The sequence below is a fragment of the Bos indicus x Bos taurus genome, chromosome 19 (genome assembly GCF_003369695.1).
Source record: "Bos indicus x Bos taurus breed Angus x Brahman F1 hybrid chromosome 19, Bos_hybrid_MaternalHap_v2.0, whole genome shotgun sequence".
In the NCBI taxonomy this organism is placed as follows: domain Eukaryota; kingdom Metazoa; phylum Chordata; class Mammalia; order Artiodactyla; family Bovidae; genus Bos; species Bos indicus x Bos taurus.
This window is the reverse complement of record NC_040094.1, coordinates 62,853,745-62,867,766: the sequence shown is the minus strand read 5'-3', so window position 1 is coordinate 62,867,766 and position 14,022 is coordinate 62,853,745. Positions and strand designations below refer to the sequence as shown.

The window sequence follows — 14,022 nt, the reverse complement described above, 5'->3', positions numbered from 1 at the left end:
CAGTTAAAAGATTTTGTAGAAAAGCTTCGGAAAATGTTATTTTAAACGGATCCTCCCTGAGCTTTTAAAACCTTTGCTGGAGCCAACGATGCATGCTGAGACGTCAGTGAAAAACAAACCACTCCCTCTAAATAAAAAAGCCATACATTTATTGCAAATCTAGAAGTACCAGAATGTCACAGAATACAGAACAAATCAGCAATCCTGTTCTCATTTTCTTCCAAACATTTAAAAACCTCGATTACTGACATACTGAAATTGGCATACATTTTTTTTTTCCCATGCATTTAACAGAATGGACGTCTTGAGCAGATCGCTCTGAAACCAGTTATAAATATTAAATTGTATCGAACATTCATAGTAAAAACGTAGTAAAGTGCTGAAGTCATGGAGCCTGCAAACGTGCCACAAGCTGCGAGTCCCTCTGGGCAGTGACATGCGCCCCGCCTGCCCCGTCCCAGCTGTGCCTGCCTCTGACGGACACTCGGTGGTTGCCCCTCCCCGCCCTCCGCAGCGTCTGCAGACTGCCCTGTTTCTCTGACTGACCCAGCGCCGCACAAAATGCGGCAGGCGCTCAGCTACGCCACTGCCGTGTCCGTGCAGAGAAACGCTCGAGCTTGTGTGTACCTGGAACCGAACTAGGCTTGTTGTAGTTTTTCCCCCTGAGTTGTCAAAAATTAACAGTAAAACGAGTAGAGATGGAGCAGCGGCTCTGACCGTCACCTGCAGATGAGATCCGGACACGTGAGTCCGTAGCCCACCTGTTCCCCTCATAACCTGCCCTTTACAGAAAAAAAAATACTATCCGTGTCGTGTGATGCCAAAAGGAACAGTGACCGGCTTGCCCGGTGACCCTGCGACGCAGGGCGATCAAGGTTCCTAGGACGCAACTCATGACGGCGAATTGAATGTCTGCTGCCCCTTGTGAAATACAGAAACGCTTCAACAGTGAGATGGTAAAAAAAAATCAAATGCTTCAACAATTCAATGAGATATAATTCTGATCAAAGAAGATCCTCAAGTATTCTTAGGCGATAAATCATTTAAAAAAGCTAAGGCGATTTGCTGTTCATCCCCCTGCCCCCTTTCAACCACACACATTGCCATTAAACTGAAGAATCCTTACAACTTGGCCTTTTAGAGAGTAACTTTACAAGTTAAGAGGCATGTCAAGGATTGCAGAAGGGAGGTAAAAATTCTGCTTATGTCTCAGACTTTCTTTTGATTACTTTATTCATTCTAGAATAACTTAATAATAAATAGTGGTTTAAATTAAAGACACTACAATCACATATTTCTGAATAATTAAAAAGCAATAGGAAATTCATTTCTGAATGCCATGCTGTGTGGTCTGTATTGAAATACTGGTAAATGACTGGCCGCACAAAGAAGTGGTCATCTTCACATTTCTGAAGTTCAAGTTAACGTATATTTTTAAGAATCTCCATTTACTGGCCAAAGGTTTGGTCTTAAATTGTACTTTGTTTCCATGGATTATCTGGAAAATTCAGAGGCCCTAATGTGTTCATGGAAACCTCAGAATTTTTCAAAGGTTTTTAAACAATTTGTTCATAGTTCTGAAAATGAGGAATTTTTGCAATGATGTAAGTTGTGTTTTTTTTGAGTGGCTGATTTCATTTCAGTGGCCTGGGCCAGATGTCACTTTCTACGATAGCGGCTTATCACACGTGAGAGCTCTTCAAACCACTTTGCCGATTCATGTCCCCATTTTAAACCCGGAACGTGGCCCCGAGTCCTCCTGTGTGTCTTTGTGTTGCTGCTGAACCCAGCCGGGCTGATGCACAGAAAGGCGCTCCACTGCTTTTGTTTTGGCATAAAAAACAAGCAAAAAAGAAAACTTATAAGAAGAAAACAAGACGGATGTTGGTAGTGGTTCTCACATACATTCCCTTTGAAGTGCAGTCGGAAGGCGGGCGGGTGGTCCGCTGCTCTGCCGCCCGGGCCCCCCGCCCCACGCCCTCCCCGGCCCTGGGGCGCCGCAGTGACGGACGCGGGTGTCAGACGGGCTCCGTTCTTGCAGGAGCTCTGTGCTCGGTCTTCCCCAGGTCCATCTCCAGAAAGTCTTCGGGGATGTCCTGCAACACTTTTTTCCCTCGGGGACCCCCGGCCTTGCCCTCCCGGGCTCGGGGCCGGCAGCACAGTCCCTGCTTGCAGGGTCTCACAAGGGCGAGGCACACGGCGGCCACCAGCATCCCGGCCGCACAGGAGTAGAAGGCTCTGCTGTAGATCCTGCTCTGGTCCACCAGCAGACCTGCGGGGGCAGCAGATGTTAGCCACGCAGACCCCCGCCCCGCCCCAGGCTCCCCCAAACTCGGCCACCTCGCGGGCTCTCTGCCTTCCTGGTTCTGTCTGACTGTTTTAAGGGAAAAAGAGCTTGGAAGGTAGGAGTGTTTTCTAGACGGGAGAGGAGACAGACACCCCCATCCAGCACCTGAGAGACTTCTGTCACTTGCTATGTTCTCTGTGGGCAGGTCTGTCCTGGTCAAGAATGTAAAACATGGGGTCAGGGAGATGCTCATCTCCTTGGAAAGAAAGCTGACATCCTCTCCTGAGAGGAAGGAGCTCTGTGAACTTCACCCTGGTCCACCTCAGGGCACTGGGTAAGATGTGTAATCACAGTAACCCCAAGGACTTATTTCCCATCCAAGATATAAAACGGGGCTTCCCAGGTGGCGCTAGTGGTAAAGAACCCGCCTGCCAATGCAGGAGATGTCAGAGACCTGGGGTTTGATCCCTGGGTTGGGAAGATCCCCTGGAGGAGGAAATGACAACCCACTCCAGTATTCTTGCCTGGAGAGCCCCATGGACAAAGAGGAGCCTGGCGGGCTACAGTCCATGGGGTTGCGAAGAGTCAGACACGACTGAGAGACTTGGCACACCAGAAATGAAACATACACATCCTTCCTGAAGGAAATGTTCCCAAGTGACCAGCGGGGTCTCCGCAGAGTGCTGCCCTGGGTTCAGTTCCCTAAAAGCCATCCCCCGAAGGGACGCTGGCTTACAGAAGCCCCTCAGTCCTGTCTTCCAAAAAGTCAGAGTGTGATGAGGTCAAAAATCCCTGTGTCCCCCGCCGAGCATCTCACAAGGCAACCCGGTAGCAAACGCCCAGGCGGCTCGGGCTGCAGACCCCAGTCCCTCCTGACCCGGGCGCCGCCGATCCCGCCTCGGCCTGGGGGCTGACACACCCCAGGGTTCATGTCCTCACAGGAAGTCAAGAGCAGTGGCTCAGATACTGATCATCCTGACACCTCTAAAATGCTCTGCAAGTATCAAGATCAATAGATGCTGCTTTTCATTCGACTTGAGTAGGAAGCTGGCACGATTCGTAACAGGACGGTAGCCTTGAATGTGGACTCTCAGCTGTGACACAGGGGCAGACTCAGACGGACCCGTGGTAGGGAGGAGGAGGGGCTGGGGGCGGGGCAGCCCGGGATTCAGCAGGTGCAGACGCGCACTGACACGAGGTCCTGCTGCAGGGCACGGGGGCTGCAGTCAGAGCCCCGGGGTTAAACCACCATGGAAAAGAAAGGGGAAGCTTAGCCCACAAGGGTACTCCTTTCTGTATGCAGCTTACCTGCAAGGGGGGGTCCGGCCAGCCCCGAGATGCTCTGGAAGAAGACATAGACCCCGGCCGCCGACGACATCTTCTGGATGCCCACGACGTCGTCCTCGGCGAGCAGCGGGATGTGGGTGCCCGCCACGGTCCCGATCATGGCCCCCGAGAAGACGCTGCAGGCCATGAGGCCCCAGAAGCCCGCAGCGAAGGTGAAGGTGAACAGGGACAGAGTCAGCAGGATGACACAGATGAGCTCGATGTAGACCTTGCGGATGGGCTCCCGGTTGAGGACCAGCCCTGCCCCGATGCGGCCGAACACCTCGGCCACGGCCATGGCGCACAGCAGCAGGGCCGCGCGGTCGCGGTCCAGGCCAAGGCTGAGCCCCAGCGGGATGATGTACAGGGACGGGGCGAAGAAGCCCAGCGTCACGAAGAGCCCAAAGAGCGTGTAGCAGATGAAGCTCCTCTCCGTCAGCACGGAGAAGTCCAGCAGCGGGGCGCCGGGCTGGCCCCGGGCCTGCAGCTCGGCTGCGGGCTCCACCATGGCCGGGTGGCCAGGCACGTTCTTCGGTGAGGTAGTTAGCTCTACTCCTGAGTCGATGGAGTCGATGGAGGTGCGGGTTTTCTCGTTCTCCAGCATGTACTGCGCTTCCTTCCGGTGCTCGGGGGCGGGGGTCTTGGGGGTCCCTGGCGCGCCGACGATGACGATGGGTCTGAGCAGTGCGCCACAGACCACGAGGTTGAGTTGCAGGAGCCCCACGAACAGCATGCTGTACCTCCAGCCCACTGTCTCCTTCAGGGCTGTGATGGCTGCGGAGGGCAGGGGCGAAGCAGAAAGAAAACCCAGGGTCAGAGGGACGCGGCCGGGGGAGAGCAGAGCAAAGACAGCCGTGCTGGGGGCCCGACGGAACAGTGGTGCCTCAGCTGGGACTCCTGCGGTGGCTCGGGGCAAAGATTCCGCCTGCCAGTGCAGGGGGCCCGGGCTAGAGCCCTGCTCCAGGACGATCCCACACGCCCAGGAATGACTGAAGGCCGTGCAACACGACTGCTGAGCCCACGAGCTGCAACTCATTGAGGCTGAGCGCCTCGGGGCCCGCGCTCGGCAACCAGAAGCCACTGCAGGGAGCAGCCCTCACTCGACACAACTGGAGAAAAGCCAGTGGGGCCGTGAAGACCCAGCACAGCAAAAAAGAAAGCTGACCTGACATGCATTATCCCTGGGGGCCTTTAGGACTTGAGGAGGAGAAAGATGTATCAGGACAAGATGGAACAAACACTTTCAGCCCAGGCTTGCAGGGAGCTTCGGGGGTGCCTTCCTCTAAGCAGAGGCACAAGAAGTGAACGAAGCTTGTGACCCGCATCAGGGTGCACGGACAGCGACCTGCCGGCCAGCCCCAGCCCCAGCCCAGCGTGGGTCATTGACCTCGACTGGAACACAGCTGGGAGCATTCTTCAGCGGCGTCTGAGCTGCTCCTGTGCCGTCACTGCAGAGGTGAGCGGATCTGACAAGGACTTGTGTCCGGGAAGCCTGAAATACTGACTCTCTGGCCTTTTCTAAACTGAACTTCTACCCTTTGAGCTGGATGCTTCTCCAGCCACTCCTCTGGCTCTCAACAGTAGCAGACGAGGGAGAGAACCAACTAAGAATCCGAAAGCTCACAGGATTATCCTGGAATTAACACAGTTACTGCGTGACCGCGGTATAGGCTTGTCAGTAGCTGTGTTGATGCTGTCCTCCGCTTTCTAGCCTGTGGGATGCCCTAACTACCTTCCTGCCAGCCTAGAGGCGTCCTGGAGGCCAGGGCGGGACCCTGGCATGGGGAGGCGGGGTCGGGCCGAAGGAGGCTTCAAGCTCCCCAGTGACGCAAGAATAAACAGGCCCGACAAGATTCCAAGTATCTTTGTCATCATCCCAGGAAGGTGAAATGACGTTCCTGAGAATTTCGTTTCACTCGAGTCTCACTCCGTGAGAGCTGACAGTCAGGTTTAAGAGATGCGGTAACCTGGTTAGTAAAAGATGGGCCTGGTGAGACAGCCCCGTCTTCTGGGCCCGGGGCTCCGTTTACTTCTTCAGCACTTCTTTGCTCCCGCCTCTATTTCCCCCGTTAAAATGGAAAACTCAGAATTGTGAGCTCTTGCGGGCTTGGGTATTTCCAAGTGCGTTTGACCCTCTTCTGGCAACAACTGGTCTCCTTTTCTCCCTCTCACCTTCCTTGGTGCCTACTGGCCAGGTGCCAGGGATGAGCTAGGGAGTAAAGCCGGACCCAGATGAAGTTTCCACCTTCAGGGGGTTCGCAGGCCACTGACTGTCCCTCAAGGTTTTATTCTGAAACATTTCAAACCAACAGAAAAGTGCAAAGACTGACACCCATATGCCTGCCATCACCGAAATTCAACAGTGAACAGTTTTCTGTCTGCATATTTATAGCCAAGCATACATTGATTCTTCTGAACTATTTGGGAAGCTTCAGACATGACGCGTCACCCTGAAACGCCACATCTCCTTTGAACTCCACTGCCGTTCACTGACACACTCACTGAAGAAGGCAGGTTCCTTTGAACTCCACTGCCGTTCACTGACACACTCACTGAAGAAGGCAGGTAAGAGCTGAGTCCAGCTCTCCAAGGTGACTTCTCTCCATTGGTTAGTGAGAGTCACGAGTGCACAGTCTAGACAGGGAAATAAGCCAGGGATGAAAGTCTCCCCGTGAGATCATCCACATAGCTCACGAGCCTGACTTTACCAGCACAATTTAAATCTGTACAGAATATGGCTCTTTTGACCAATGAGAGAAATAGAATAGTATAAGCAGTCCCCGGATCTATTTAGGAATGGATGGTTCAAGCTTCCTCGCTGAATATATGCTGTGTACCTTTCTATGGGGTTGCAAGGAGTTGGACACAACAGGGCGACCGAGCACACACACGCATGCACACACACACCCCACTTCCTATTTATGTGAACTTGGATGAGTATTAAAATGTTTGAACTCCTACAATGGGGGTAAAGGAGGATAGATCCCGAAAAGCTGCCGGACTGGAGGACACTTAGCCTGTCCTTCTGAGAGAAGACACTTAGCCTGTCCTTCTGCACCATCTAGAGCACCATAAAGGGCCAGCTCACACGAACACGCACGCTCTGGTCGTCCGCTTACCTGGTGCAAAAGCAAACATGGCGAAGCATTCTCCCGTAGAAGCGACCGCCGTGACCACGGAGCGTCTCCTGTCGAAGTACTGTGACAGGATGGTGACCGTCGGCAGAAAGCTGAAGCAGAACCCCAGGCCTGTGACGGACACCAGCGAGACAGTGAGAACCACGCGCCGGCTGACGCCCGAAGGGTGCGTTCAGAGAGCTGGGGTTCGGGCGCTTATTTTAGAAACAATTACATTCAGGGAGCCCAGAAATTCATTCTGGAGCAAAGCAGGTTTCATCAGAGGTCTGGAAAAACTGTAAGAGCTGTTTTGGGAAGCTTGTTGTAGGGAAAAAAAAAAAAAGGGAACATAAAAATCTGTTTCGTGGAATTTTTTTTTCCTACTTTTCTGCAGTTTTTTCCCCAGATTTATATAATTCACAGTGCACAGAACCCTTATCAAATATAGTTTTTACATAAGACTTCTATTTGGAAATAAATGAGGTTTTGTATGTGCAGAAATATATGGGGAAAAGTCTGCAAATCTTCACTATGTACACATATATATAGTATAGTTATATATAATCTGAGTAATGTACGGACTCCATTGAAAGGGAAAAAATTTCTGCGTATACATGCATGTCTTTAGTTATATAGAGAGAATTATGTGTGTGTGTGTGTTCAGTCACTCAGTCCAACTCTTTTTGACCCCTTGAACTGTAGCCTGCCAGGCGCCTCTGTCCGTGGGATTTCCCAGGCAAGAATACTGGAGCAGGTTGCCATTTCCTTCTCCAGGGGATCTTCCGGACCCAGGGATCAAACCTGTGTGTCCGGCGTCTCCTGCATTGCAGGCAGATTGTTTACCACTGAGCCACTGGGGAAGCCCGTGTGTGTGTGTGTGTGTGTGTGTGTGTGTGTGTGTGTGTATAGGGATAATTATATATAATCTGTGAGTAATGTGTGGACTCCTCTGAAAGGGAAAAAGTTTTCCAAATATATATACATATGTATGTGTGTATTTAGTTATGTATATAGTTATATACAGAATTACACATATACAGAGTTTTATATATACATAGTTATAGAGAGTTATATAGAGAACGTTATATATAGTTTTATACATATAGTTATGATATATATACAGTTATATATATATATATATATATATAAAATCTGTGACTTATGTACAGACTCCTTTGAAAGGAGAAAAGTTTCCTCAGACCCCTCGGTCCAGCGCCGGCCCCTCCCCTACAGCTCAGACTTCTCACTACCAGACTTGGGAAGCGCTGGTTAAAGACATTCAAACCTTATTTTGTGAAAAGGACGTCTTGTGCCTGCAAACTCTGGTGAAAGAGAAGTTCTCTTTCTCATCGGTAAGTATTAAAACATCAGACACAAAGTCCTGGGTGTTGAGAAGAGGAGGCATCCGGCCCAGTTCAGAGGCACAGATGTGGGCCAGCCCTCATTTTAAAGAGAAAAGTGAACGGGGGGGGGGGGGGGGGGGGGGGGAGAGACGCGCGATGGGTCCGGGTCCCTCCTTCCCCACGGCTCATTCTCGACACCGAGTCTCCGGGGAAGGTACAACCCCGGAGAGACGCTCACCAGAGACGATGCCGATGGCGATGTACATGTGGTAGACCTTCTGCGAGAAGGCAGCCGTCACCATGCCCGCGCTGACCAGCAGGCCGCCCAGCATCACCACCAGGCGGTGTCCGAACCGGCTGCTCAGGACGGTGGAGAGCGGGGCTGCAGAGGAGAGCGGGCGGGTCTCAGCCCCCAGGGCGTCAGCCTCAGCCTCAGCCTCCCCCGGAGTCTGTCTTTTTACCTTGTTACCGAAGTGTAGTTGACTTGCAACAAAGTGATTCAGTTACATAAATGCTTTAAAATTTTCTCTCCACTGTTGTTTTTGGCTGCACTACAGTTGGTGGGATCTTAGTTCCCTGATCAGGGATTGAACCCGGGCCCTCGGCAGGGAAGACGGAGTCCTAACACTGGACCACAGGGAGTTCACCCCACTAAGGTTTATCACGAGCCCCTGAATACAGGTCTCTGTGCTGTACAGGAGGCCCTGGGTCTTCATCGGTCCCGCACACGCTGGTTTGCACCAGCTGACCCCACACGGCCTCCTTCCCGCCTTGGCAACCACAAGTCTGTTCTCGTGCCTTAAGTCTGTCTTAAGATCCCATCCTCTAAAATCTCTTTTGGGGGCTCCTCCAAGAGAAAGCCAGAGTCACAGTCTAAAACTTACATCCGTCTTCTTAGATGACGACTCTGACCCAGCAGGAGCCCCTGTGAAACTGGAGATGCATTACATTCATGTTCTTCTGTGATAAACACGGGATTTCCAATGACTCTGTGTTACTTTTTCTGTTTCTATGCTCATTGCTTTGGATTCTTTTGAACAAGACTCCATTTAGGGTCAAATTCCACTTGACTTTTTTGCAAATGGTATGAAAGTATGGTGGGTTGTGTTATGCAAAGCAGAAGCAGGCGAGCCATGGGACAGATGATTCAAAGTGGCTGAGGCATTACGGTCGGCATAGCTTCTATGCACTCTGTGCCCCAGGACATTAAAGTCTGGCAAGTAAGTTTCCTAGTTATATGTTACTTAGGCTACCACTGCTACCCCCTCCACGCGCGCCCCCCCCCCCGCCCCGGGAGTACGAGGAGATAAGGGGACCCTCCAGACTTGGAGGGGGAAGAATGATGTGGCACGTGCTGGACAGAAAGAGCAAAACCACCAAAAAAGGACTCGATGGTGTTGAGGTTGGGCCGTACATCTCTCTCAATGCTGGTAGAGCATCAGCTCATACGTTAATACAGTGAAGAATGAAATCACCAGGGCCATTTTTAGGCAGTGTGCAGACTCAGGCATTAGTGACCAGGATGAAAGCATTCTGTGTAAGTCCATCTGCTCAAAGCTCTGGTTTTTCCAGGAGTCATGTACAAATGTGAGAGCTGGACCATAAAGAAGGCTGAGCGCTAAGGAACTCATGCTTTCAGCTTTCCAATTACGGTTCTGGAGAAGACTTTTGAGAGTCCCTTGGACAATGAGGAGATCAAAGCAGTCAATCCTAAAGGAAATCAACCCTGAATATTCATTGGAAGGACTGAAACTGAAGCTTCAATATTTTGGCCACCTGAAGAGCCGACTCATCGGAAAAGACCCCGATGCTGGGAAAGATTGAAGGCAGGAGGAGAAGGGGGCGACAAAGGATGAGATGGTTGGATGGAATCATCAACTCAATGGATATGAGTTTGAGCAAGCTCCGGGAGATGGTGAAGGACAGAGGAGCCCAGCATGCTGCAGTCCATGGGGTCGCAAAGAGTTGGATATGACTTAGTGACTGAACAATAGCAACAACATAACAGCATTTAGAACAATTATCTTCTGGGACTTCCCCGGCAGTTCAGAGGCTAAGAAACTGCACTCCCAACTTGGGGGGCCCAGGTTTGATCCCTGGTCAGGGAACTGGAACCCACATGCTGCAACTAAGACCCAGCACAGCCGAGCAAATAAGTTAGTGAATTAATTAAAGTTAAAGAAAGAACAGTTGTCTGTGTTACAATAGTATTAGCTGGGTATTTCTGTTGACTATATTATCTTTGGTTAGAAAAGGACTGAAAGTTCAACTCTGCAATTTTCTTACTTCGGTTACCAAATGTAAAATTTTGGTTCTAGTTCATGTAAGTTATCTTTCCAAGAAAGTAAACAGGCCGCCAACTAAGAAAGTATCTTAATCTTCACACCGGAACTAGGAGTGCGTCCATGAAACATGTAGGAGACAGAATCAGGACCAAGGGGATAAAGTCTGACTTCAGCAGAGAACAGTGGAGCTGCCTCTTTCAGGCACTGCAGGGCAGAAACCTGAGTATACTCAGGCAAGCCTGGGCTTCCCCGGGGCTCAGATGGCAGAGAGTCCGCCTGCAGTGCAGGGGACCTGGGTTGGATCCCTGGGTTGGGAAGATCCCCTGGAGAAAGGAATGGCAACCCGCTCCAGTATTCTTGCCTGGAGAATCCCATGGACAGAGGAGCCTGGCGGGTTGTCCATGGGGTCACAGAGAGTCAGATAGAGTGAATGACAGTTCAGAAAACTTTAGAGGTGACGGCTCCATGGCAGGATGCGAACCTAAAGTTAGGGAAGTTGAATGCAGCTCCGTTAACTGTCGGGGGTAAGTTCAACGGCCCTGCTTGCTCAGGAAAGCCTGCTGTAGCCCCGACAGATGGATGAAGCATCGTGAGACCTCACCGCTGTGTCGTGTTGCTAGTAAAAGTGAGTGTGGTAAGAATTACACTACAGTGTATTGTAACTGATGCTGCTGGATTTGGGAGTCCAGACGGGAACTCCTTTAGGGAAGGAGGTGTTTGGAATTCACAACGTCCCCTCTGGACAACATGTATACTTTTTCATGCTCTCCTTTCATGCATTCCATCTCTCTTCTGCCTGTAGCCACACCTGCCGTTTCCACCTGTTTCCTAAGCACGTTTTTACGAGACCAGGGCCCGGGATGCCGAAGACTTTGTGACATTTCTTCTCTAGGAAATGACTAGCTTCCCCGTGAGCCGGAGTTTACCGCTGTCCTCAGGGTACTCTGCGGGATCCTAAGAGCATGCACGGGAGGCCTTTAACACGTGTGCTCTGAGCTGACGGTAGTCAGGTCTGGCAAACAGACGATCTTCCTCAGCCTCTCTTACCTCATTAGGCAAACTGCCAAGACACACATGCTTATCTGGCGTTGAAGCTGAAAGATGTACTAACCTGTGAATGTTAAGACGAACACACAAATGGAGATGATCCACGAGATCCTGCTGTTGGACTCATTGAAACTGTCCATTAAGTCATTGAAGAAGACGCCAAACGACTTGATGATGCCGTAGGTGAAGACTTCAACGAAGAAAAAAGAAACCGCGACCACCCAGCCCCACCCACCGTCAGGCACTTGAGTGTAAACATTGGCTCTGCAACAAAGCTGTGATTTCTTATGGGACATTCTTAATCTGAAAGAAAAAATTAAAACAAAATTAGACCAGCAGTGGCCTGAGGGTAGATGATTCTAATACTGGACATCACGGATAAGAGCTACTTACTACAGTTCTTAGGTCAATGAACATTTAAATCATGTGCAGTTAGGATAACGTCTTTGAAGAGTAATAGTATCTACCCATCTATTTATATCTGTCCATTTATCTACATATCTGTCATCTGTTATCTATCATCATCTGTCTCTCTCATCTACCTATCCATCCATCCTTCTGTCTAGCGAGCTATCACATCATCTGTCCCTCTCATCTACCTATCCATCCATCCTTCTGTCTAGCGAGCTATCACATCATCTGTCCCTCTCATCTACCTATCCATCCATCCTTCTGTCTAGCGAGCTATCACATCATCTGTCTCTCTCATCTACCTATCCATCCATCCTTCTATCTAGCTAGCTGTCACATCATCTGTCCCTCTCATCTACCTATCCATCCATCCTTCTATCTAGCTAGCTGTCACATCATCTGTCCCTCTCATCTACCTATCCATCCATCCTTCTGTCTAGCGAGCTATCACATCATCTGTCTCTCTCATCTACCTATCCATCCATCCTTCTGTCTAGCTAGCTATCACATCATCTGTCTCTCTCATCTACCTGTCCATCCATCCTTCTATCTAGCTAGCTGTCACATCATCTGTCTCTCTCATCTACCTATCCATCCATCCTTCTGTCTAGCGAGCTGTCACCTAACGAACTATCGTTGTGTTGTATATGGAGCGCCTGGGGAAGTCAGGTTTCCAAGCTGTGGCAGTTAATGGCAAAACCTAACCAAACAAACATAAAGAACGCGGGCAGGATATTTAGAGGCACTTTGGAGGATGAAGAAAGGCATCCATGCTGACCGTGAACCTGAAGACAAGTTAGGTGACCATAACTGGTCACTGAACTGACCAGAAGACACGTGGATCAGAAAGGATGCCCAGGAAGAGGCACACAGGCCACCCTCCAGGGCCAAGTGCGGGAGACACCTTGCGTCTGCCTGGGGCAGCGGGTCCTTCAGAGCCGCCTGCTTCCCACCCGATCCGGGTCTGGGGTCACGTGCGGATGCACTTGCAGGACCGGAATGGGGCAGATGAAAATGTGGGCACTTGTCTGCTGGGAGCCGGCTCAGCACGACTGAGCCCCTCACAGCGCGTCACCCCGTGGTGTCTGAGGGCTGCACTTCCTCCACACAGGACCAGCACTCTGGGATATAAGGTCCAAGTCAGGGCCCACCAAGTCAGGGGTCTGGGCAGCTCGGGCACGTAAGCCAGCTACCCCCGACTTCACTGGGGTCTGGGCAGCTCGGGCACGTAAGCCAGCTACCCCCGGCTTCACTGTGCTTTTCCATTCAACTCGCAACAAACATCAGGACAGACAGTACCATCACTAAGGGGACACACTCCAGTCAATCCTGGAGGCAGGGACGCTTAAGTCCCTGCAGTTCTGCAGCGGACCGATGGCCATAAACGTGGGCTTTTTCAAACCTCTGCAGTTGCACACACTTTCCAAGTCATGTGTGTTTTTAGCCCAACTAAACTCGTTGACAAGAGTCAATGAGTCTGTGGTCTCTGAGCTCTTAATGGCAACCCACCAGTCAATTCGAAAGGAAATCAACCCTGAATATTCACCACAAGGACTGATGCTGAAGCTCCGATACTTTGACCACCTGATACGAAGATCTGACTCACTGGAAAAGACCCTGATGCTGGGAAAGACTGAGGGCAGGAGGAGAGGGGGATGACAGAGGATGAGATGCTTGGATGGCATCACTGATGCAATGGATGTGAATTTCCGCAAACTCCAGGAGACAGTGAAGGACAGGGAAGCCTGGTGTGCTGCAGTCCATGGGATTGCAGAGACTCTGACACGACTTAAGGGGCTGAATGACGACACCTTGAGTTTAAGGATCCTCTGCAACTATGCAGCTGTATCCCAGTGGACGTTCAGAGCGTACGGGTAACCTAGCCCTGAGCTGCAGTGTGCATGTGCTAAGGCAGGTTTTACTGCTAACGGAGGGTGAAGGACAAGTAACAGGACAAACTTCCACCGGCTAGTAACTTGTCAGTTTCTGATACAGGGTCCAGTATTCAGAATTTGCTCTAAGAATCTTACAAAGCAACAAATCTGACCTCATTTCATCTTGTTCAGCCTACTGATAGCACGTCAAACCCTACTTTGAAAGGACTATATACTCGTTTTTACCCTCTTACTGTTAGCTATTTGGTTGCATAAAATAGGGCACACGACGCTTTAAGAAGCTTATGCTCCCTGCAGCAAAGGCCTCTGTTC

At 50.7% G+C, this 14,022-nt stretch overlaps 2 protein-coding genes across 12 annotated transcripts in view; one reads left to right on the top strand and one right to left on the bottom strand.

Annotated features, from left to right (window-relative positions):
• The window catches only part of ARSG (arylsulfatase G), a 105,249-nt gene that overhangs the window by 7,119 nt on the left and 84,108 nt on the right, over nt 1–14,022 (top strand). The gene's annotated exons all lie outside the window — the stretch shown is intronic.
• Nucleotides 127–14,022, bottom strand: part of SLC16A6 (solute carrier family 16 member 6) — a 32,088-nt gene continuing 18,192 nt past the window's right edge. For 3 of the 4 annotated variants that reach the window (XM_027519183.1, XM_027519182.1, XM_027519184.1), the window contains exons 2-6: nt 11,469–11,707; nt 8,311–8,454; nt 6,733–6,861; nt 3,596–4,387; nt 127–2,272 (exon numbers count right to left, since the gene is read on the bottom strand). In XM_027519183.1, coding sequence (XP_027374984.1) covers nt 2,019–2,272; nt 3,596–4,387; nt 6,733–6,861; nt 8,311–8,454; nt 11,469–11,700 — 1,551 coding nt within the window. In that variant the 5' untranslated portion in view covers nt 11,701–11,707 and the 3' untranslated portion in view covers nt 127–2,018. The remainder of the gene's footprint in view (nt 2,273–3,595; nt 4,388–6,732; nt 6,862–8,310; nt 8,455–11,468; nt 11,708–14,022) is intronic. The other variant, XM_027519185.1, reaches the window with a different exon arrangement.